This window comes from Coenobita brevimanus, chromosome 39, assembly GCF_032717465.1.
Source record: "Coenobita brevimanus isolate Jiangsu-jjx chromosome 39, ASM3271746v2, whole genome shotgun sequence".
NCBI classification, from domain to species: Eukaryota; Metazoa; Arthropoda; class Malacostraca; order Decapoda; family Coenobitidae; genus Coenobita; species Coenobita brevimanus.
In genome coordinates, this window is record NC_136992.1 from 19,870,969 (window position 1) to 19,894,269 (window position 23,301).

At 43.4% G+C, this 23,301-nt stretch overlaps 2 protein-coding genes across 2 annotated transcripts; both read left to right on the forward strand.

Annotated features, from left to right (window-relative positions):
* The first annotated feature begins 20,630 nt into the window (after nucleotides 1-20,630).
* LOC145396809 (uncharacterized) lies at nucleotides 20,631-21,122 on the forward strand. The gene has a single exon (XM_080270097.1). The coding sequence runs from the start codon at nucleotides 20,631-20,633 to the stop codon at nucleotides 21,120-21,122; it is 492 nt and encodes a 163-aa protein (XP_080126223.1).
* Nucleotides 21,123-21,127: 5 nt separating this feature from the next.
* LOC145396810 (uncharacterized) lies at nucleotides 21,128-21,439 on the forward strand. Its single transcript, XM_080270098.1, has one exon. It carries the CDS (start codon nucleotides 21,128-21,130, stop codon nucleotides 21,437-21,439), a length of 312 nt encoding a protein of 103 aa, XP_080126224.1.
* The last annotated feature ends 1,862 nt before the right edge of the window (nucleotides 21,440-23,301 follow it).

Sequence of the window (23,301 nt, forward strand, 5' to 3'; positions counted from 1 at the left end):
TTAATAATGAACTTTCCTTTTTGCTCGCTCACAAAAACCACTTATACCAAATCTCTCGGTGCGCTCCGATTCGAATCAGATCGGAAATTCAGAGTTTCTTTAGTCGATCAGGGTATTGTAATAGTTTGACTCCGATTCACTCAAAATTTACCCTCCCCCCCAAAAAAAAAAGCCAAAAGGTACTGTTTGTTTTGAAAAGGCAAAACCTGGTTACTCTCACCAATCGTCGAAAAATACTGCTGCGGGACTCACGCAACCTTAGACAGCTACTTCTTGCGCAGCCGGCTGTTACGCTAATCTGCCTTATAAAAAAATCGTTTCATCAATTTACGGAAAAACTATCGGGAATTACGGGTTGCCTATGAAATGAAAATAACTGAGGATTTTTATGCGATTTCCAAATTGGTGTCTATTTTTCTTGTGACTTCAAAATTGGCTGAGATATCCAAAAAAGTTCGCTACTGTACATCAGAGTTTTTCCTCCCGACCCCTGCCCCCATTTCCTACTGATGCGATAAATCTTTCGCTCGGGTACATATGTCGAGGATCCAGACTGTGACTAAATTTGATATTCTCGCTCACTTCGCTCGCTCGAACAATTACGGTATAATTACTCGAGAGATATTAATGAATCTTCACAGTTGCAGTATTTTTTCGTATTTTATAGATATTAAAAGTACCACTGATATTACAGATAATCCAAGACATGAATGCATACATTATATTCTCTCCCTCTTATTTCAATTCTTTTAACGTAAATAGCTTAGTACTGTATACTACCACCAACACCACTACTATTTTCTTATTACTTCTACTGCCACTACTACTACTGCTACTAGCAGTAATAGCAGTAGTGGTGGTGGTGGTGGTAGCAGTAGTGGTGGTGGTGGAGCTGTGGTGGTGGAGGAATTGTCGTGGTGGTGGAACTGTGGTGGTGGAGGAGCTGTTGTAAAGCTGTGATGCTGATAGTCGGAGCTCCAGCAGTGTTAGTGGTGGCTGTGATTGTGATGATGGTGGAGGCGTTGATGAGGAGGGGTTTATGGTGATGATGGTGGTGATGTTGATAATGGAGGTGATGATGATGATGGTGGAAGTGGCGATGGTGCTAACAGTGGTGGTGGTGTTGGTGGTGGAAGTTGATAGTGGTGGTTGTGATGGTGGGAGCTGAGGGGGTAGTAGTGGTGGTTGTTGGTGTTGATGGTGGCGGTGATGATGATAAAGGTTGTGGCAATGATACTTTCCGTGGTCATGGTATAATGGTGTGTGGTGATCGTCATGTTGGTGGTAAAGCTGTGGTGGTGATGATGGTGGCGGTGGTCGTCATGTTGGTGGCAGAACTGTGGTGGTGATAGAGCTCCAGTGGTGGTGATGGTGTTAGAGCTGTGGTGGTGGTTTTAGCAGAACTGTGGTAGTGGCGGGTGGCAGTGGTGGTAGAGTTGTGGTAGTGGTTGTGGTGGTAATTGTGGTGAAGCCGTCTTACTTGTGTGGTAGAATTATCGTGACTGCGGTAGTGGTGGTAGTGGTGATGGTGGTAGAGCTTCTTTAGTAGTGGTGGTGGTAGTGACTGAAGAAGAACTGTCCCAGTGGTGGCGGTCGTGGTAGAGCTTTGGCAGTGGTATCAGTGGTGGTAGAGCTCGTGCTGTTGGTAGCGATGGTGGTGATAGAGCAATAGTAGCGTTCATTGGTAGAATGTAATAGTTGTGGTGGTGGTTGTGTTGTTGTTTACAGATTTCCTGCATCTATAGTGCAGGCCGGGCCATACATTAGCCGGGTCAGTGGGGTATGGGCTGATTAAAAAAAGTAAGGGTGGAGATAGGGCCTGGGGATTTCGCAACACACACGCCCTGTCTCCTGGCTGGCTTTGTTGTATGTGTGGTGGTGGTGGCTCGTTCGAAGATTTCCTGCACATATAGTGCAAACCGGGCCATACATTAGCCCGATCAGTGGTGTATGGACTAGTCAATAATAATAAGTGGGGAGGATAGGACCTGGTAATTACCCAACACAGACGTCCTTTCTCCTGGCGGGCTTTGTGGTGGTGGTGGTAATATAAATGATAGGACTGTGGTAGTGTCGGTGATGGCAGAAGGGCTATGGTAGTAGCTGTGGTGATGGTAAAGCTGTAGTAGTATTCAACGTCTAAAGAACACAACAGGTCAAACCGCGGCCGGACGATAACGCGTCTATGTCACGCGGCCTGCAGTGGTGCTCGCTCACATAAGTTCTCTTACAGTCACCGTGCTGTTCACAACTACTCAATACCTACTACTAATTGTACAGTATTCGGGTGCTATGAGGACTCCAGAAAGAAGGTGAAAAGTATGTTTCTTTACAGTCCCAAGAAATGAAGTTCGTCAAAAGTGGATACATTTAGGTAAAAGAAAAGACATCTTTAAACCATAGTGCGAGTATGCAGTCGTTATTTTGTGCAGAGAGCATTTAAAAGGTCACTCAAATATGAACTGCTGGATATGCCAATACCTCAAAATCAAAGAAGACTAGAGGATGATGCACTTCCAGCGCTGAATTTACCAAATTCTAAAGGGAAGAATGTCCCACTACTACTAAAAAAAAAGAAAGAAAGAAAGAAAGAAAGAAACACTGATGGATATTTTTTAAAAGATACTTTTCAATACTCATGAAAATATTAAATGGGCGGACATATTCACTACATTTTTCTTGCAATAACTCTTTTTTACAAGTTTGTCTATCTATCCATCTTTCTATTTATCTATCTGTCGCTCAGTTTATCTAATCTTTTCTGATTTTACATTGCATGAGCTTCGAAGGAAAACCTCAGTAACACCATCTCTCTCTCTCTCTCTCTCTCTCTCTCTCTCTCTCTCTCTCTCTCTCTCTCTCTCTCTCTCTCTCTCTCTCTCTCTCTCATTATATACTGACATGTATATAATGTTATGTAGATATATAAACGGGTATACAATATAAAGAATTGTATATATAAAGGGGGCTAATAAATAATCACTACATTGTCTTTGCAAAAACTATTTTATACAAAACTTTCTAGCTATCAAATATATAATGAAGAGAAGACGGAGAGGGGTGCAAAGAGCAGCGTGGTGGACTGAAGAGGTGAGACAGGCTGTGGCACAAAAGAAGAAAGCATACAATGAATGGATGAGAAATAGGGGCGTGGAAGAAGTTGAGAGGCGGAAGAGAGAGTTATATGTAGAAAGAAAGAGAGAGGTGAAAAGATTAGTAAGAGAGAGTAAGAAGAGAGTGGATGAGGAATTTGGAAGGAATTTGAGTGTAAAGTGGAGGGACTGTAAGAAAATGTTCTGGAAAGAGCTGAAAAGAGTAAGACAGGGTGGAAGTGAAGTTAGCAGGGGAGTGAAAGATAAAAATGGTAGATTACTAGTGGAGAAGGGAGAAAAAGTGAGCAGATGGAGAGAACACTTTAAGGAATTGTTGAACATAGAGGATGGAAGTAATGCGAGTATAAGTGGCTGGGGAATGGCTGGGAGAAGGAGGGAGGTGAGAAGACAGGAAGAAATCAGTAGAATAGAAGTTGTGGAAGCAATGAAGAAAGTTAAATCGGGGAAAGCCCCAGGAATTGATGGAGTGTTTGGTGAAATGCTGAAGCATGGGGGATAGATAGTAGTAGAATGGATGTGGAAGATGTGCAGATTGGCCTGGAAGGAAGGTAGAGTCCCGGAGGATTGGAAGCCAAGTATAATTATTCCCTTGTACAAAGGAAAAGGGGAAAAAGAAGTGTGTGGTAATCATAGGGGCATTTGTCTTCTTAGTATAATAGGAAAAGTGTATGGTAGGATACTTATTGACAGAGTTACAGAAAGAACAGAGAAATTAGTTGGAGAAGAACAGGGAGGCTTTAGGAAGGGAAGAGGTTGTATAGAGCAGATATTCATTCTTAGATCTTTAGTTGAAAAGTTTCTAGAGAAGGGAAAGAAGTTGTATGCGGCTTTCATGGATTTGGAGAAAGCATATGACAGGGTAGATAGACAAGGATTGTGGAAAGTGTTAAGAATATGTCGAGTAGATGGGAAGTTGTTGAATGCTGTGAAGAGTATGTACGATGGTGCGAAGGCTGCAGTGCGTGTGGATGGTGAACTAAGTGAATTTTTCTATTTGAATGTTGGGTTGAAACAGGGATGTGTCATGTCTCCATGGTTGTTCAATCCGTACATGGATGGGGTAATAAAAGAGGTACAAGGTAGGGTAGTGGATGTTGGAGTGGCCCTGGTGAGAGAGGATAGTGTTTGGAAACTCACTGTACTGTTGTTTGCAGATGATACTGTGTTGTTGAGTGAAGACGAAGGGAAGCTGCAAGGCTTGGTGGATGAGTTTGGGAGAGTGTGTAAGAAACGGAATCTAAAGGTGAATGTAGGGAAGAGTAAAGTGATGGTCTTTGAGAAGGGTGAAGTCAGTGAATGTACAGCGAGGTTGGATGGTGAGGAATTGGAAAATGTGAGTACGTTTAAGTACTTGGGTAGTGTGATGAGTAAGGATGGAGGTTTGGAGGGTGAAGTGCTTGAAAGGGTACAGCAGGAAAGAAAGGTTGCTGGTTCTTTGAAAGCAGTGATAAGAAACAGGGAAGTGAGCATGGAAGTGAAAAAGTTACTACATGACAGTATTGTGATACCAACTCTAACGTATGAAGGTGAAGCTTGGACGTTGTTGGAAGGACACAAGTCAAGAGTGAGAGCAGTGGAAATGAGTTATTTAAGAGGAGCCTGTGGAGTCACATGGAGAGACAGGCTGACGAATGAGGATATAAAGGAGCATTGTGGTGTGGATGTGGATGTGATAGGAAGCATTATGAGTAACACACTGAGGTGGTTTGGCCATGTGGAGAGAATGGAGGGTGAAAGACTGACGAAGAGAGTGTATGTGAGTGAGGTGGAGGGGAGAAGAGGGAGGGGGAGGCCGAGGATGAGATGGAGGGATGGGGTGGAGAGGTATATGAGAGAAGGGGGTGTGAGCTGGGAGCAGGGCAGTGAAATGGCGGGGGACAGGGCGACGTGGAGGCGATTTGTTTGTGGCCACCCCAAACGGGATTGAGGCGTCTGACAATAGATAGATAGATAGATAGTAAATTATGAGAGAGAGAGAGAGAGAGAGAGTGAGAGAGAGAGAGAGAGAGAGAGTGGCGAAATTAGACAGGGGATGCAAAGGCAAAGGAATTTTTAGAGATGTTATAGGATAATTTCCTTTATGATTATATCATGGAGCCCACTAGAGGTAATAATATACTAGATTTGGTTTTATCTAATAAAGAAAATGTCATTAGTGATACAGAAGTTAGTGGACGACATAGTAATAGCAATCATGAAGAAGTTAAGTTCAAATTTATTTGGGATGCTTAGTCTTCTGAAAATCTCTTCGCCGTTCCTAATTTTCGTCTCGGAGATTTCGATGGATTGAGCATATTTTAGAACCGTATTCCATGGGAAGACTCGTTACTTCAGGGAAAGCCAGGTCAGTGGGGAACCCCAGGTCATAGGTGAGGGGCAGGAAACGGGTGGGTATGTGCGCCAGGTCTCTGGGGAAGGTCAGGTCATAGGTGAGGGGCAGAATATAGGTGACAGTGTAGTTCAGGTGACGGGGATTGACTCAGCAGTCGTTCTGCCAGTGAGAAAGATAACGAATTAGCAAATATAATACACAGGGGCCCAGATAGGTATATCTCTTTCAAAACCGTTTAGAACGAATAATTCAGAACCAAGATGGTTAGACAACAGAATAAAATCTCTCACGGGCAAAATAAAAGAAATATATGTATATAAACAATAAGTTGAGAAGAACAGTTACGTAACCGGTACGCGATTTTGAAAAGAGAAGTAAAGACGGAGATACGAAAAATAAAGCGAGGTTATGAAATTAAGGTTGCTAGTGAATCGAAAGAAAACCCCAAGGGTTTCTGTCAAACGTACCGTAAGAAAAATAAAGATAGGATAGGACCTCTCAGAACAGAATCAGGTAACATCACCAGTGAAGATTAAGAGATGTGCTTCATCCTAGATAATTAATTATTTCATATCAGTAATTACCAAGGAAAATCTTGACTTGGTCCCTCAAGCAGCAAATATTTACAATGGTAGTACAGAAAATATTCTTAGTAAAATAACCATTAGTAAGGAGGACGTATTGAAAGAAATCAATGAGTTATAACCTCAAAAATCGCCAGGTCCGGAGAGTATAACTATAAAACAAACCAAAGACGAGTTATGTCAGCCACTTTTAACGTTACTTAATGACTCTTTAATTTCGGAGAAGTTCCAGAAGCGTTGAAGACGATAAACGTAGTGCCCATTTTTAAAAAGGGTGATAAAGCATCTGCGTCGAATTATCGTCCGATAAGCGTAACGTCAATAGTAGGAAAAATGCTAGTCAATTTTGGTAAATAAAATTTGGGAGCACTTACAAAGATTTAATCTTATAAATGAAAGTCAACATGGATTCAGGCAAGGACGATCACAAACTTGTCATTCATCTCGGAGGTCTATGAGGCAGCAGATAGCAATAAATTTACGATAATATTTATCTGGTCTTTAATAAAGCTTTTGACAAGGTCCCACACGAAAGGTTAGTTAGAAAGGTTCGAGCACACGGTATAGACGGCGATATCTTAAAATGGATAGAATCCTGGCTGGAGGGACGAAAGCAGAGAGTATTAACCCGTCACGTCCCGAGCTATTTCGCACCTCCAGCACCCCCCAATCCCGAGATATTTTCGAAAAAAAAATTTTTTGCTAAAACCTCTGCTTTTGGTGAGAAACATCGAAAAATCATAAAGAAACCGCTCACCTGGGGTTTAAAATAGTCGATCCAGGTAGCAGTACCTCCTTACCTTACTGGGTTTTCTAACAGGCTGGCACCAAAGAAAACGAGTTCTATGGGAGGGTAACTATTTCACACCACTCATAAACGATATTCATTTATTTACTTGGTACGAATTTATATGTAGTACAAGAGTATATTGGTTTTCAAACAGTATTATAGGCATTATAAGCATTGTTTCACTCACCAACTCATCACCATACCTGACCTTTTTTTGCCACATTACCTGATCATCATTTCTGACTGTTTCTTCCTCTAATGCTATGTAAACTTTGTCCTCCACATTGTCATCGATTGGGGAATCACTCTGGCCCTGAATGTCTTTTTTGGCCAGGTCACTGATAACAGGTGAATTGCCGAGACAATGGCATGCAGGGGGGGGAGGTTATGTGGTGTAAGGCATTGTCCCTGCTTGGCATCTTGTAGAGGAATAGAGGAAGGTGTCCCGTGTATACGTAGGAAAAATCACGCGCGAAAATTGAAAATTGTGCAAATTATGAACCTTGCAATTGCGCAATGTACCAGTACGTTGTCAGAACTGGCAAATGCAAAATGTTGCAACGTATCCATACATCGCCGGGACGTCTCGGGTTAATAAGTGGAGCTAAGTCGGATTGGGGATTAGTAACTAGCGGTGTACCACAGGGTTCAGTACTCGGTCCCTTAGTATGTATTATATATATAAATGATTTAGACTTAGGAATCACTAGCAGTATTAGCATATTTGCCGATGTTACCAAAAAAAAAAAAATAGGGCCTATCATTAACTCGACTGACGATTGCCATAACTTACAAAAGGACCTCGATATATTGTTCAAACGATTTCAGGCTTAGCAAATGGAATTTAACATTGACAAATGTAAAGTACAGTCTCCAGCAAAAGTCGAGCGACCGGCTTGACGAGCTGGTTGTTATATGTGGCACTGCCACACCCCCATTTTCACCCCCCCTCCCTCATTCCAATTCATTCGTCTACCCTCAACCCTCCCCATATTCAAGGGCAAGAGAGTAAGGGCTTGTCGCATTCCCTCAACCACTCTTCCGTCATCCATTTGTCTTGGGAAATAGTGGTTTTGTTATGATAATGAATAAGAACACAATAGTTATTTATATACCACGATCTGAATGCAGGGTGATATAAAATAGTAGTATATTCGTATGACAGTAAGCTCTGTAATCATACAATTTATCATTTTGACGATTGTATCCAGTCAGTGTGTCACGAGTTGGCACGATTCTCTCTAAATAAACTCGTGACATTGAACTTTGGTGGGAAACAGCGAATTCTAGTGAATTCCCATAAGTATCACTCAGTCAACCGCCACGTATTCACCCGACCGGGGAGTGTTTTCATAACATTTTTCACTGTTTCATAAGTGATCGTCCTTGCGCGTGACATTAGCGCTTTCGCTGAGTGGTTTATTATGGGCGTGTTTCGCTCACTCTCTTTTCGTTAGCTGTTACCAGTTGGTGGCTGGCCTCAGTCCTCGCCTCACTTGTTTGAATTCAGTCAGACTTAGAGCGCTGTGGAACTAGGTTCGTTGGCCCAGCAGCGAATTCCTGAATCCCCACCTAGCATGAATCGGCGAGAGGTTCAGCGTGTGTGGCAGTGTCCTTCCTCAGTAACAATGCCCAGTCCATTCCGCTTAGCCCACTCTCTGACCAGTATTTCTTTTTCCTAGGCTTAAGAGTTTAGTTTAGCTTGTGAGTGAGCGAGTGAGTGTATTCTCTTTGTTATTTTGAATTCATTTTGAAACATGTAACATAAATTTGTTTCATTGTAATTAATAAATTTTCAGTTCTTTTCTTTGAGCCTGATGTAATGTAAACTTGTGTTTTATTTCTCCACATTATGCTTATTTTAGTTATAGCTCCTAGTTTGCATAAACACTTTGCATTATTCTTAACTGGTACTTAGGCCAGTCCTTTTGTATTAAGCTTAAAATCCGTTGTGCAACCAGGAGTTAATGCACCAGCAAGAACCTGTTTATCATTAATAGCATTAGTTATGAGTCACTTTCTCCAGAGGCCAACAGTACTAATAAACAGCACATGTGAGTAATTAGTCTCTGCTGTGTACTGTTGAGAAAGTTTGTAAATTCTCGTCCTTAGAGAATCGGCAAAATAAGCCGGCATAAAGAAATCATTGCTTGATTTTCACAAGTCAGTTCATTGTCCTGTTCTCAAGTAACATTTTAAAGTATCAAGTATTATTGAATATTATTCTTTAATATTGTATATTCCCAAAAACCCCGTGACATTTGGCGACCTCATTCCAGGATATTAACTCCTAGCTCTAAAGTTATTCACGAGACAATACTCACTCACTCATACGTAGGTATTTATCATTAAAGTCTATAGGCACTATCCTACTGGTGATTATTAATTCATTTTTATCAATTTTAAGTAATAGTTTTCACAGTCAGTGTTTTGTTTAATTTTCTTTCTTAACCAGTCTAACTACATAAAACTGGTCACCACTAACCTGTGCCTATATTCTTTATTCTCGATTATTGGCATCTTTCTCTGCAAAACAGCAGTCAGTGCTTATTCTCTAGTTCACTTAGCATCAAGTCTACCAACTTCTGTGTACAGGAAGCTAAAGATATGGGGCTTACAGACCCCAAAGAAGTAAAAGATTATGTCCTCTCTCGGCTTAGTCACGAGCAGCAACGCGAGAATGATGCTCGTGAAGAGCGTAGAATCCAACGCGAAAACGAGCGAGAACAGCGCGAGGAACGCGAGAGAGAACGTCAACACGAGGAAAAACAACGCGAACTCGAGTTAGAACAATGTGAGAGAACGTCAACTCGAGTTAGAACAACGTGAGAGAACGTCAACTCGAGTTAGAACAACGTGAGAGAACGTCAACTCGAGTTAGAACAATGTGAGAGAGAACGTGAATACGAGCGAGAACAACGTGAGAGAGAACGTGAATACGAGCGAGAACAACGTGAGAGAGAACGTGAATACGAGCGAGAACAACGAGAACACGAACGTGCCGAGCGAGAAGCACACAAAAAACATGAACTTGAAATGTTGAAGCTCAAGCGAGATTCCTTGGCTTCAGACACATCTGGTGCAGCTGGCCCAAGTTCCACGAGCGCTCTCCCTGCATATGTTCTGGCGACCCCATACATCAAGCTTCCCCCATACAAGGAAGGCGAGCGAATCGAGCCATTCATAGGTCGTTTTGAAGACATGGCTCAGCTTTACCAGCTGTTTGATGCAGCTAAGCGGCTCCAGTTCCTTAGCTTGTTTGAGGGCCCTGCTCTTGATATTCTCCACAGAATTCGTGGAGACAATCTCACGTATGAGAAGATGAAGGCCGCACTCGTCAAAGCATATGGTCTCACAGTTGACGACGCCAAGAGTCAGTTCATGAGGGCGCGTTTACAGGAAAAAGAGACTGCAGTTCAGTTTCTTGACCGTCTTACTGCTTACTTAGATGAGTGGATGGAGAAAGATGGAACTCCTTCCACGCGTGAGGGGGTGATCGACCTTATGCTGCGCATGCAGCTAGAAAAGTCGTGGCCTACTGAACTTATGGCTCAGCTTAATATCTGCCAGGTAAGGGATGCCGGCCAAATGGTGGAGAAGGCTGATGCATTCTTCACTGCATACGGGTATCAAACTTGCAAGCAGCATACCTGGAACAGGAAAGCTGATAAATCTGTAAACCGTCTCAGACTGAACCCCAGCAAGGCCGTTCTCAGAATAATGGCCAAGGTCCAAAACCGCAGAGGAAGGACCAGGGGCAAAACACTCAGAAGCCTGAGTGGAAGGGGTACAACAGGTACCCTAACCAGCAGCAGTATCAGCCACGCAACCGACCGTCAGGACTGTCCTTTTCAGCACCAGCTCAAGTGAATAGGAGGCAGGAGGCGAACGCAGCCTTCATTCCTCAGCAGCAGCACGGTGGTCACTTCCCTACCAGTAGGGGTACTCCCCCACAGTTCTCTAGTCCCACAGCGACAGTGAACACTCTGCCACAGGAGGTCAATGCTCCATCTCCCCTGACATAGAGTACGACCCCTCAAGTGTCTAATTCTCAGGGCACCATGTTTGCTGCATCATTTATTCAGCAGCCTAATCAGTGGCTGGCTGCTTCCTCCACAGGCTCTCCCACAGGTGACAGTGCCTTCCTTGTTCAGCCAGGGTTTGTGGGAGGCATTCCTGTGAAGGTCCTGAGAGATAATGGATCCTCAGGTTGCTTTGTCAAGCAGAGTCTAGTTCGGCCTGAGGAGTACACAGGTCGACAGAACCAAGCTCAGCTTATTGATGGATCATTGAGATTGTTCCCTGAGGCACGTATCCAGGTGGCATCTCCATTTTACACTGGTTCAACAGTTGCAGTTGTCATGCCAGAACCCTTATTTGACCTTATCATAGGCAATATTGCCGGTGCCAAGGATAGTTGCACTGAAGATGACGCTACTCAGACTTCAGCTACAGTAACATGAGCCATGGCTGAGGCTCCAAACTGTGTCACCCCGGTGACCATTGAATCGCCGCAAGATCTGATGTGTAGCCAAGTTGTTGTTCAAGAACAGCATTCTGACCAGACACTTGCTGCCATGCAAAAGAAGCAAAAGGGTAGAGTGATAAAGTATTCACAGGAAGGTCGAACCAAGTTCCTTCACAAAGACGGCTGTGCCGTGAGTCACGAACACCGCAGGGCGAGGTTCGACTGCAGTTCGTCGTCCCCGCAAAGTACCGCCAAGCCGTGTTAGAATGGGGTCATTGTTCAGCCTCAGGAGGTCACCTGGGCAAAAGGAAAACCCAGGGCCGTATCCGTGCTAACTTTTTTTGGCCAGGGATGGGACAAGAGATAAATTGTTTTGTGCATTCCTGCAATGTGTGTCCACATACCACTAATCAGGGACATGTCCTTCCTGTACCATTTGAAACCACACCCATAATCTCTGAGTCAGTTGAGAGACAGGGCAGTGGTGAAGTGGGTGCAGACCTGACGTCTCACCCATTGGCCCCACAGGACACAGTATGTCCAGGGCCTGTACATACATGTGTACCATAAGTTAAGGGGGAAGTTTGAGAACCCTGCAGAGACAGTCCGAGGTTGTGTAATGTGACCTGCCCGAGATTGCATGGGGATTCTCAGCTTTCTGTCATTAATCGTAAGTCTAGAGTTAGAGTTTAACCAGTAAACTGGTTTCCATTGGCGAATCGCAGCGTTTGATGTCCTGCACAGCCACCCAGTCTTTCCGCTCATGACCACGTTCCCTGGTTAATTTAGTGAATTGCAGCATTTGATGTCCTGCACAAACGCCCAGACTTTTCGCTAATTAAGTTTAGGGTTTAACCTGTCACATCCCGAGGTTTTCCGCACCTCCGATATCCCCCAGTCCCGAGCCTTTTTGGAAATTTTTTTTTTTGGCTCAAACTTTCGCTTAAGTTGAGAAACGAAGGAAAATCACCAAGAAAGGGCTTACCGTGGTCTATAAGAGGTCAGAACAGGTGAGGTTCCCCATGCCAGGTATTGTATTCTTTTATGGATGTGTCAGGTGCTCACGTTTTCTATGGTAAGGAATACTGGGAGAAACAACACACAACACCTCTCTATTTATTGAATTTGAACTAATAAACAATAACGGTAACAAAATAATGGATTTCAGACACATATATGTGAAAAATAAGCATTGTACCATTGCGCAAGCATAGCGAGTTAGGTCCGAGTCGTAACATGCTATATGCTAAGTTTCTTGTATCAGTCAACATATCATTTTTTCTACTTGTATACTTCTGTTTCAATGACATTTTACCAATTACAACTGTTTGTAAGTGTTTTCAGATGTTTTCATTCATTATGATGATATGCAGCATAAGTTTAGCGCACATCAGCTTAGTAAGCGCACTCGCTATGACTCGTATTTCAACATACCCAATTGTTTTATCACTTTCCTATTATTTTTCCCTTTACATAGAACCTTTCTTCCACCACTGTAAATGTTTTCAATTATTTACATTCATTACGAGGGCATTTAGCGATATGCTAGCGCATATTCACGTAGCAACCACGATCTCAAACACCCGTGTTTCATCTTCTACTTTATTTATTCACTCCAATTATACTTTCCCACTTACCTTACACACGTTTACACCCCTATACTGCACTGTACATACTTACTGGCATTATTTATTCAAGTAAGCATCAGAATATCGCATGAAAATACCCTCGCAATGAATGTTTCGACCAACATAATACTCACTAACTTATATACTAATTCTTTACATATATTACACACTTTCCCACTTGTTGACTTCTATTTTCAATTATTACGGGCCTTATTCATTCAACTGAGCGTCAGGATATCTCATCTCTATACACACGCTATGAATATTTGACTTAGAATATATTTCAGCACTTACAATAATTTGAACTTATATTATACCCGTAAGCATTTCCAATAATAATAATAATTATATAATTACGGGCCGTATTTACTGCACTGAGCGACAGAATATCGCATCATAAAACCCTCGCTATGTATGTTTCCACTTACAGCATATTTATACACTTACATACAATTTTTGCACTTATGTTATACCTGTATGCGCTTTATACTAATATTTGGAGATCAACATGACTGATAATTTCACTGAGCGTCTGTCTGTCGCATTTACTTCATAGTTTCAGCGTCCTGTCGCATTCACACCATATCAGAATTGCATCAACGTGTGATATTCGCTGAAACATGGGTGAATACAGAGACCCACGTCACACTCCACGCACTCATAGCGGGTGTCCTTCCTCTGTGTCGTGAGTCTCACCCGGGAATTGCTACACACGTGACACCTGCGTTGGGGCCTAGGTCTGTTTGGCTGGGGAGGGATAGGAGTGGGGAAATGGCGGCCGGATATTCTCAGGGGAGTTTGGGCAATAGGGGCAGTGCGGGTGCGATGTTGGGGCCTTTCTACAGCATAACGTGCAAACATCTCTCTTGTGAGCTCCCTCACAAACCCTTCAAAGGTTTCCTGAACTCCTGTTGTCATGGCGTGAAGGTGGTGGCAATTCAGAGCAGTGATGTCTAGCAAGTGAAAGAACAGTTTCTTATACCACTTCATCGTGGTCCTGGCACACACTACCGTCGATATCATGGAGTCTGACTGGTCCACGAGGCGCATGTTTATGTTATAGTCCATGACACACTCAGGTTTCCAAATATGATGCCTGTTCTCGTTACGGTAATCAACGGAATCAGTACGGTGCATCAAGGGGCGGTGAACTGTTGACAAGAGGCTTACTTCTCTATTGTGGTTCCACACAGTTGCAAGGATGTTGTTGGCTTTGAAGAAGACAACCTCATTCCTGGCATGTTTCCGCCCTACCTTGGCCATGTGATGCCGGTTCACCTTCACGGTTCCACAGACTCCCGTTTCATGCCTGTGAAGATAACGAGCGAGAAGAGAGCTAGTGTACCAGTTGTCCAGGTAGAGGACGTGACCACGATGAAGGTAGTCTTCTATCATCGTCTTTACCACTGCTCCCGACAGTCCAATACTTTGATCTTCTATTATGTCTGTCTGTGCACCGGTGTACAAGACTATGTCTTGCACGTATCCAGTCCTACAGTCGCACATAACAAAGATCTTGAACCCAAAACGGTGCCTTTTGCTGGGTATATACTGCCTAAATGAAATATTGCCTCTCCACAACACGAGACTCTCGTCTATGACGAGGTCTCTATAGGGATAGAATGAGGAACGAAAGGTTTGCCTCAGGTGATCAAAGACCAACCTAATTCGCCTCATTTTATCAGTGTCGTTCGCATTTGCAGGATCATGAGCATCATAGAAATGGAGGCGACTTAGAATTTGTTGAAACCGATTACGGCTCATCACTTGCCCAAATATTGGGGTAAACATAACAGGGTCCCTTGTCCAGTAAGCAGGAATTCTATTCTTTCGTATAATACCCATCAAAAGGACCAGGGCAAAAAATAGGAACATTTCTGAAAGGGAGACAGGATAATCATATATGATAGAATGCCTACTCTTTGTTCCCAATCTTTCACTCTCAAGGCGCTGGGTGCTTGCCAAAAGGTTGGTTTGGTATACAATCTGCTCCACAAATGCCTCACTAAAAAACAGGTGGAAAAAATCTAACCTGGTGGAATTACAGTGAATTCCGGGAGCAATGCAGCCAGAGTGCCCCTGCTCAGTGAAGGGGTGAATGAGGGGAGAAAAATCACTCCCATCCTCCCAATTCCATCCCACAAATCCCTCGTCCCCATCATCCCCATCACCACCTTCGTCTGGGTGGAGAGGAGATCCTGGTGGGGAAGGTGGGGGAGAAGGAGTGTGGAGTGCTTCCCCACTGTCACTCCTCTTCCCTCTACCTTTACCCTTTCCCTTTCCCTTACCCTTACGGCCTTGAGGAACATTAGGGGGCTGTGGGGATGAAGTAGTGGAATATTGGGGAGCAGAAGACGTGCTGGGGAGTGGTTCCTCCCCACCTTCCCCCCTCCATGACCACACCACGTGCTTTCTCACGCACCCTAGCTCGACCACGTGTTAGGGGATATTGGGGAGCACAAGACGTGCTTGGGAGTGGTTCCTGCCCACTTTCCCCCTCCATCACAACCCCACATGATACTGAACGCACCCGCACTCGCCCACGTGATACACTACGCCACCTCACACTACCTAGGGAGAGCAATGACTCACTAACATCACTCTCACTTTCCCTAATCCTCCCTGTACTTTCCTTTTCACTCCCCACTCCCTCCACGGCACTTCCTAACTCCCCAAACAAAATACTAGGCCCATACCTGCTTGTCCGACGTGGTGTGCGCTCTGGGCCATGATGAGTGATTACCTCATGTCCATACCACGTGGCAGCACGTCCCACGACTCCGTCCTCGTACTCGTCCTCGTCCTCATCCTCGTCATCGAAATCTGGTTCCAAATCACGTTGGGGATAGGCATAGGATGTTCCACGTGGTTTCTCGGCCTGCTGCTCCTCTCTAGCAGCACGGTAAGTCACGTACTGCCACTTTCTGGGAGACGGGACTTCTTCGTCACTGCTGGTGGTTTCTTCCTCCTCTGGTTGCACATAATCTTTATCCACAACCTCGTCGTCCAGTGGGGAATCACTGTCGCCTGTAAAGGGGTCCAGGGCGACTTGAATTTCGCCCTCTGAGAGACCTCTCTTAGCCATGTCTGAGCAGGACTGTTGCTACCAGGTGAGTGGACGAGTGGCAGGTTAGCGCGGGTCGCGCGGGGTTGCCGGGTGTCCCCGCCTGGTGGCAGGTAGGGGAAGGTCATGCGAGGATACGTACCGCAAATCAAATGCGAAATTTGAAAATTGTCGAAATTATGCACTTTGCAATTGCACGACGTACCGGTACGTCGCCGGGACTGGCAAATGCAAGTTGTTGCAACGTACCCATATGTCGACGGGACGGGGCGGGTTAACCAGTAAACTGGGTCAGCATTTGATGTCCTGCAGAGACGCCTTGACTACGTTTCCTGGTTAATAACGTAAACAGTGTACTTTATGTAATATAAGTACTGATTGCTAGGCAGAGAGAGAGAAATGTCATTTTTGATGCTCCACCTTGATTGCTTTTGCAGGTGCAGCTGGCGGATGCAGCATTGCCATGCAGAACATCTGATCATCCCTGACGCATGCTGCCGTCTCTTCTATTCTGCCTCATCGTCATTATTTACTATAAATTTGTATTACATGATTTTACACATAGGTACAGTTACACCACAACTGTCACACCTACACTATGTTTTACATACATCACGCTACATAACAATTAGTTGTTAATGTAAATGTAGCGAACTTTTCGCTCAGTTTGACATGAGTACAGGATTTTGCACTGTCGTCTCAGAGTTTTTTTCCTCAAGCTTGCTTCTATTAATGTAAATACAATTTTTTGTTTTTTTTTTCACTCACTGGCGACTGTGATTTTCTCCTGTAGCAGGATAGCACACACACACCACAGTGTGAATCTTGTGTCACTGAGTTAGAATTTATATGTATGTAAATTGAAATAAAAATTTTCTTGAGGAAAAAAAATTGATTTTGATTGATTAGAGTTGGCGTGATTCTCTCTAAATAAACTCGTGACATTGAACTTTGGTAGGGAACCGCGAATTCTAGTGAATTCCCATAAGTATCACTCAGTCAACCGCCACTTATTCACCTGATCGGGAGTGTTTTCATAACATTTTTCACTGTTTCATGAGTGACTGTCCTTGCATGCAACATTAGTGCCTTTGCTGAGTGGTTTATTATGGGCGTGTTTCGCTCACTCTCTTTTCGTTAGCCGGTACCAGTTGGCGGCTGGCCTCAGTCCTCGCCTCGCTTGTTTAAATTCAGTCAGACTTAGAGCGCCATGGGACTAGGTTCGTTGGCCCAGCAGTGAGTTTCTGAATCCCCACCTAGCGTGAATCGGCGAGATGTTCAGCATGTGTGGCAGTGTCCTTCCTCAGCAACGACGCCCAGTCCATTCCACTTAGCCCACTCTCTGACCAGTATTTCTTTTCGTTTTTCCTAGGCTTAAGAGTTTAGTTTAGCTTGTGAGTGAGCGAGTGAGTGTATTCTCTTTGTTATTTTGAATTCACTTTGAAATGTGTAATGTAAATTTGTTTCATTGTAATGAATAAATTTTTATTTCTTTTCTTTGAACTTGATGTAATGTAAACGTGTGTTTTATTTCTCCACATTAAGCTTATTTTAGTTATAGCTCCTAGTTTGCATAAATGCTTTGCATTATTCATAACTGGTACTTAGGCCAGTCCTTTTGTATTAAGCTTAAAATCCGTTGTGCAACCAGGAGTTAATGCACCAGCAAGAACCTGTTTTTCATTAATAGCATTAGTTATTGATTGTCAGGGGTGGAGTCACTTTCTCCAGAGGCCAAACAGCACGTGTGAATAATTAGTGTCTGCTGTGTACTGTTGAGAAAGTTTATAAATTCTCGTCCTTAGAGAATCGGCGAAGTAAGTCGCATAAAGAAATCATTGCTTGATTTTCACAAGCCAGTTCATTGTCCTGTTCTCACGTAACGTTTTAAAGTATCAGGTATTACTGAATATTATTCTTTAATATTATATTCTCAAAAACCTCGTGACAGTGTGTAACATTAAACAGTTGGAAGCTATAAGTAGATGTTTAGTGGTCGGTGGTGTGCTCCTTCCCTTACACGACGTAATCACTGTTACTTTACAAACTCTATTACAGGTCATTATCATTAGTTACTACTAATACCCCATGTGTGATAATAGCAAAGTGTTGCTGATAAGGAAAACACATGATCAGTATTATTTGGTTATTGATGTCTTAATACATGATATCGGATAACGTTGGGCAACAGGGACTGGATGATTTGTCTGGTGGTTAAACCGCCTAAGCTGGTTAAACCAAGGCCATGACATGGTTGCTGGCATTACCCAAAGTCGTTCATTATTTAGATGCCATTCATTGCTGCTGACAGTATTATAAGTATCAAGGTCAAATTCATACACAGGACAGCGAACAGTAGAGTGAGCCGCGTGGTGTGCTGACCCCTCGCACACCATACAACCAGGGCCGGATTACCAGGTATAGGCAAACTGGGCAACTGCCTACCAGGCCAAGGCCTGTCACAGGCCATCCAGACTTCCAGAGCGGAATAAATATAAGCTTTGGGTCCAAATAAGTGCCATCATCCATCAGGCCATCAAAAAAGGCCATTATAGGTTATGCCAACAGTTCACCGGAAATAACGGAAAAAAGAGATGTATATGTTGCAGGCAAACCGTCTGCGATGCCTACCAGGCCACAGCATGGTTAATCCGGCACTGCATACAACCAACTCCCTCCACCCCTTGCCTCAGCCGATTATTGCCACTCACTCCAGCAAGAGACGCGCCACCACCTGATAACAATATCAGGCATATGACCTTGCCTTATGTAGTTATAACTGCAATAGGGTGTAATTTGCAATTCACATGTTTATAACTAAATTGGCCAAATGGATGATCTGCATAGTAACCAAACAAACTTGTCTCGATTGCAGCTTACGCTAATCAACATTATCGTGACATTCAACAGATAATTCAGTTTATTCGTTTTCAGTGACAACATTTTCAACAAGGGTTTGACGAGTTACAGTTCACGCTGGTCAGTGTTACTTATAGCAATGTAATAGATGTTGCGGTCAGGTTAATCTTATGATTATTAGCTCTTCAACTTGTGTCCCACGTCTGTTACTACTTTCCTCTATCTCTGTGTGGCCATGGTTTTTCCCATTAACTATCGTCAGGCGAAATGTCAATTGCCTCAGAGAGGGAAGGGTGTTAATATGGACAAACGGTTTTGGTTACGCAAATACTTAATAAGGAAGACTAACTGACTTCCGGTATATTTAAGAACATTTTAAAACAATATGAAACAATGGGCTCAGACACTGGATTTATATGGTAATGGAATGTTGTGGGTAACTGAGGGAGTGATAAGGTAATCCTGTCAACACCGAGTAGGGCCACCCACCACCCTTGCTATCGCCCCAGTTGCCCTACAATAACACGTGGTATAGTGACAATAATGAATGTTTTACTAGAGATCTGGTGTTCTAGCTGACTTGCCCTGCAGAATTAAAGGCTACGTTCAGACTAATGTGTTATAATCCACTATTCCACTGCATATCTGATTGAATAACATGTAGAAAATAAGGTCTTACTGTGTACCGATCATTAAATGCTTATTTGCCATATCGTTAAATGATATCACTATTATGGTATCCGGACAATTGCCCCCCGGACAGTTGCCCCCTGGACATCTGCCCCCCGACAACTGCCCCCTTGATAACTGCCCCCTGGATAACTGCCCCCATAGGATTATTTCCCCCCGGACAACTGCCCCCCGGATAACTGCCCTCGTAGGATAATTGCCCTCCGCGTTTAACTGCCCCCCAAACTGGCAGCACAACAAACATACGTCAAAGCCACCAATACAGAACATGTTTAGTAAGCTGGCTTTATGAAGAGCAAGCCGTGTTCGTCGACCCACGGTGTCATTCTCACTGTTCCGAAAACATAAACCAACCTGATCAGTTGAAGTGTTGGCTGGTTATGACAGCTTCTATTCTGACAGTCTTTCGGAGTTTTGGGGTAAAGCCGGTTGTATCAGTCTGTTGTTGCCAACTAGACCAATACTGTTGCATTACTGTTGGCTATGGGTGTGATTTGCATATCTAGCAATGGTGTAAGTACATCCAACCATGGAGTTCATTCCAAGTGAGCGTGACAAGCCAAAGCTCATTTACAAAGGCCACATATAAGTGAAGCAGAAGACCTTAGCTAATGACATGGTGTCCTATGAGTGTGAAAGACGTCGGCACAACAACTGTAAGGCCAAGCTCAAGGTGCGTGATGGAGAAATTGTTGGCAGCTTCAACACATATACACATGCTGTCAAGGTGGGTCGTCCAGAAATGCTAGCTGTTTGGCGTGACATCAAAAATCAAGCAATCAGCTCACACAGGACTTCACAGCAGATCATCAGCCAAGAAGTTCAGGGTATTTCAGAGGATGCCTCAGTACAGTTGCCATCAATAGAACACATCAGACGGGATGTTCGCCGCCATAAACAGAATGTCAGTGGACCTAATCCATTACCATCAAGCACTGCTGATATGAACATACCTGACGAATAGAGTCAATGCTGGCGAGAGGAGTTCCTGCTGTATGATAACTGCTCGACACAACAGCGTATCCTGATTGTTTGCACTAGAAAGAACCTACAACTTCTGGAAAACTCAGTGAATTGGTTTGCTGATGGAACATTCAAAGTGATGCCAGCAATTTTCTACCAGCTTTATACCGTTCATGCGTTAATACACAACCAAGTATTTCCATGTGTTTACTCTCTGTTACCGAACAAGCAGCAATCCACTTACCGGGAATTATTCGAACAGCTGCTGCAAATCAACCCAATGCTGAGCCCAGACACTGTGCTGATCAACTATGAACAAGCCGCAAAGAGTAGTAGTGAGTCATGGTTCCCTGGAGTGACAGTGACTGGCTGCTTCTATGACCTCTCGCAAAATGTCTACTGTAAAGTGCATTCCGAAGGACTCCAAAAAACATATCAAGCCAATGCGGAGTTTGCACTTAAAGTGCGCATGTTGCTGGCCTTAGCCTTCATACCGCCCAACGAAGTGCTGAATGCCTTCAAAGTATTTCAGGAAATTATGCCCCCCGAAGCTGATCCTGTCATGGACTACTTTGAAGACACATACATCAGATTGATAAACGACAAGCTAGGCGAGCTTCGTTATTCCTGACTGACATGTGGAACATTCATGGCCGCCTGATGGAGGACTTGCCTCGCACCAATAACCCCGTTGAAGGGTGGCACAACCACATACAGTCAAGCATATCTGCGTGCCACCCAAACATATGGGAGTTTCTCCAGACACTGAGAAAAGAGCAAGCCCTCAACGAAGTGGTCATCAACCAGATGTTGGCAGGTCATCCGCCACCACCAAAAACGAAGCGATATCAGGACTTGACGCAGAGGATTTTCAACATCGTCAGACAGTTTGAAGAACGAGACATCGTTGATTATCTGCGGAGCATCACTCACAATTTGCAGTTTTAATTTTGAAAATGTATGCATGCACCTCTTCAACATCGACATGACCTATGTGACATGACATGTAACATGACCTATGTTTCAACGACCTGATTATATTGTAAGAAAATACATTTATAAAAAATACATTTATAATAATGTCTGTCTCTTGCCTGTCGTGGATGCGGGGGCAATTATCTGCGGGGGGCAATTATCCTACGAAGGCAGTTATCCGGGGGGAAGTAATCCTATGGGGGCAGTTATCCAGGGGGCAACTGCCCGGGGGGCAAATGTCCTAGAACCCACTATTACTGTATATGGTGCAGTGGACAATATTGTAATGCACACTTAGTGGTGATAATAAAGACGTGTTTATGAGCATTGGTGGAACACACACACACACACACACACACACACAGTATCCCGTCGACTCAGGGCCCATTTTCCTCTCCCCATGCCCCCACCACAACGTGTGACGGCCAGCTACCCCCCCTACACACACACATCACCGACAACTAAACATCTACTTATAGCTTCCAACTGTTTAATGTTACACACTGACTGGATACAACCGTCAAAATGATAAATTGTATGATAACAGGGCTCACTGTCATACGAATATATTACTATTTTATATCACCCTGCATTCAGATCGTTGTGTATAAATAACTATTGTGTTCTTTTTCGTTATCATAACAAAACCACTATTTCCCCAAGACAAATGGATAATGGAAGAGTGGTTGAGACAATGCGAAAAGGCCTTACTCTCTTGCCCTTGAATATGGGGAGGGTTGAGGGTAAACGAATGAATGGGAACGAGGGAGGGGGGGGGGTGAAACTGAGGGTGCGGCGGTGCCATATATACCAACCAGCTCGTCAAGCCGGTCGCTCGACTTTTGCTGGAGACTGTACCTTATGTAGGCAAGACCATTGGAGATACTAAAAACAACTCAGATAACAAAGAAATCAGTAAATTGGAGTGCAAGTGAGATCTAGGAGTTATGGTTAGTAAAGATCTCAAACAGAGGCAACAGTATAATACTGCCAGAAATACAGCAAATAGGGTCCTAGGATTTATTTCGAGAAGCGAGAGCATTTGGTCATCAAAAGTAATAATGCAACTTTATCTAGCACTAGTAAGGCCACATTTAGACTACGCCGTGCAATTTTGGTGTCCTTACTATAGAATGGATATAAATTCCTTGGAAAATGTACAGAGAAGAATGACAAAAAATGATACATAATGTTAGGAATCTATTATATGAAGACAGACTAAAAAGACTAAATCTGTACTCACTAGAAAGGCATAGAATAAGGAGAGACTTAACTTAGGTGTTTAAGTGAATGAAGGGAATAAATAAGGGAGGTATTAGCAAGGTACTTAAAGTGAGCTTACAGGATAGAACTAGAAGTAACGGTTCCAAACTAGAAAAATTCTATTTTATTAAGGAAATATGTAGAAATTGTTTTGGCAATAGAATATTGGACAAATGGAATAACTACCTAGTGATGTAGTTGCTGCCATTCCATTGAGAATTTCAAGCATAGGCTAGATAAGCATATGACAAATAAGGGGTAGGTATAGAAACAAAAAATCTTATCACCAGTACTAATTCATTCTTTTTCTTTTTCAGGTTACACTATGTTGGTCTCTTTTTCTCCTCTCACACATTACACGCGTGTGTACACACGCGTGTTATGTGTGTTTCTCCAATATCAGACCCTCGTGTTGTGTCTGGGATAGATTAAAACTGCTCTGTCACTTCGAGTTGCATGGGGCTGCGATTTGATCCTAATGAGTTGTGACTGAAATATATCCTTCCATAATGGATTACCTGGTTCGTCAAAAAAAATCAGGTTTTCAGAGCTTTTATCACGCCTTGTCGAGT

Bases quoted from the DNA above. Each gene is read 5' to 3' on its own strand.
- LOC145396810 (XM_080270098.1), top strand. From the start codon at position 21,128: ATGTGGAACATTCATGGCCGCCTGATGGAGGACTTGCCTCGCACCAAT.
- LOC145396809 (XM_080270097.1), top strand. From the start codon at position 20,631: ATGCCAGCAATTTTCTACCAGCTTTATACCGTTCATGCGTTAATACAC.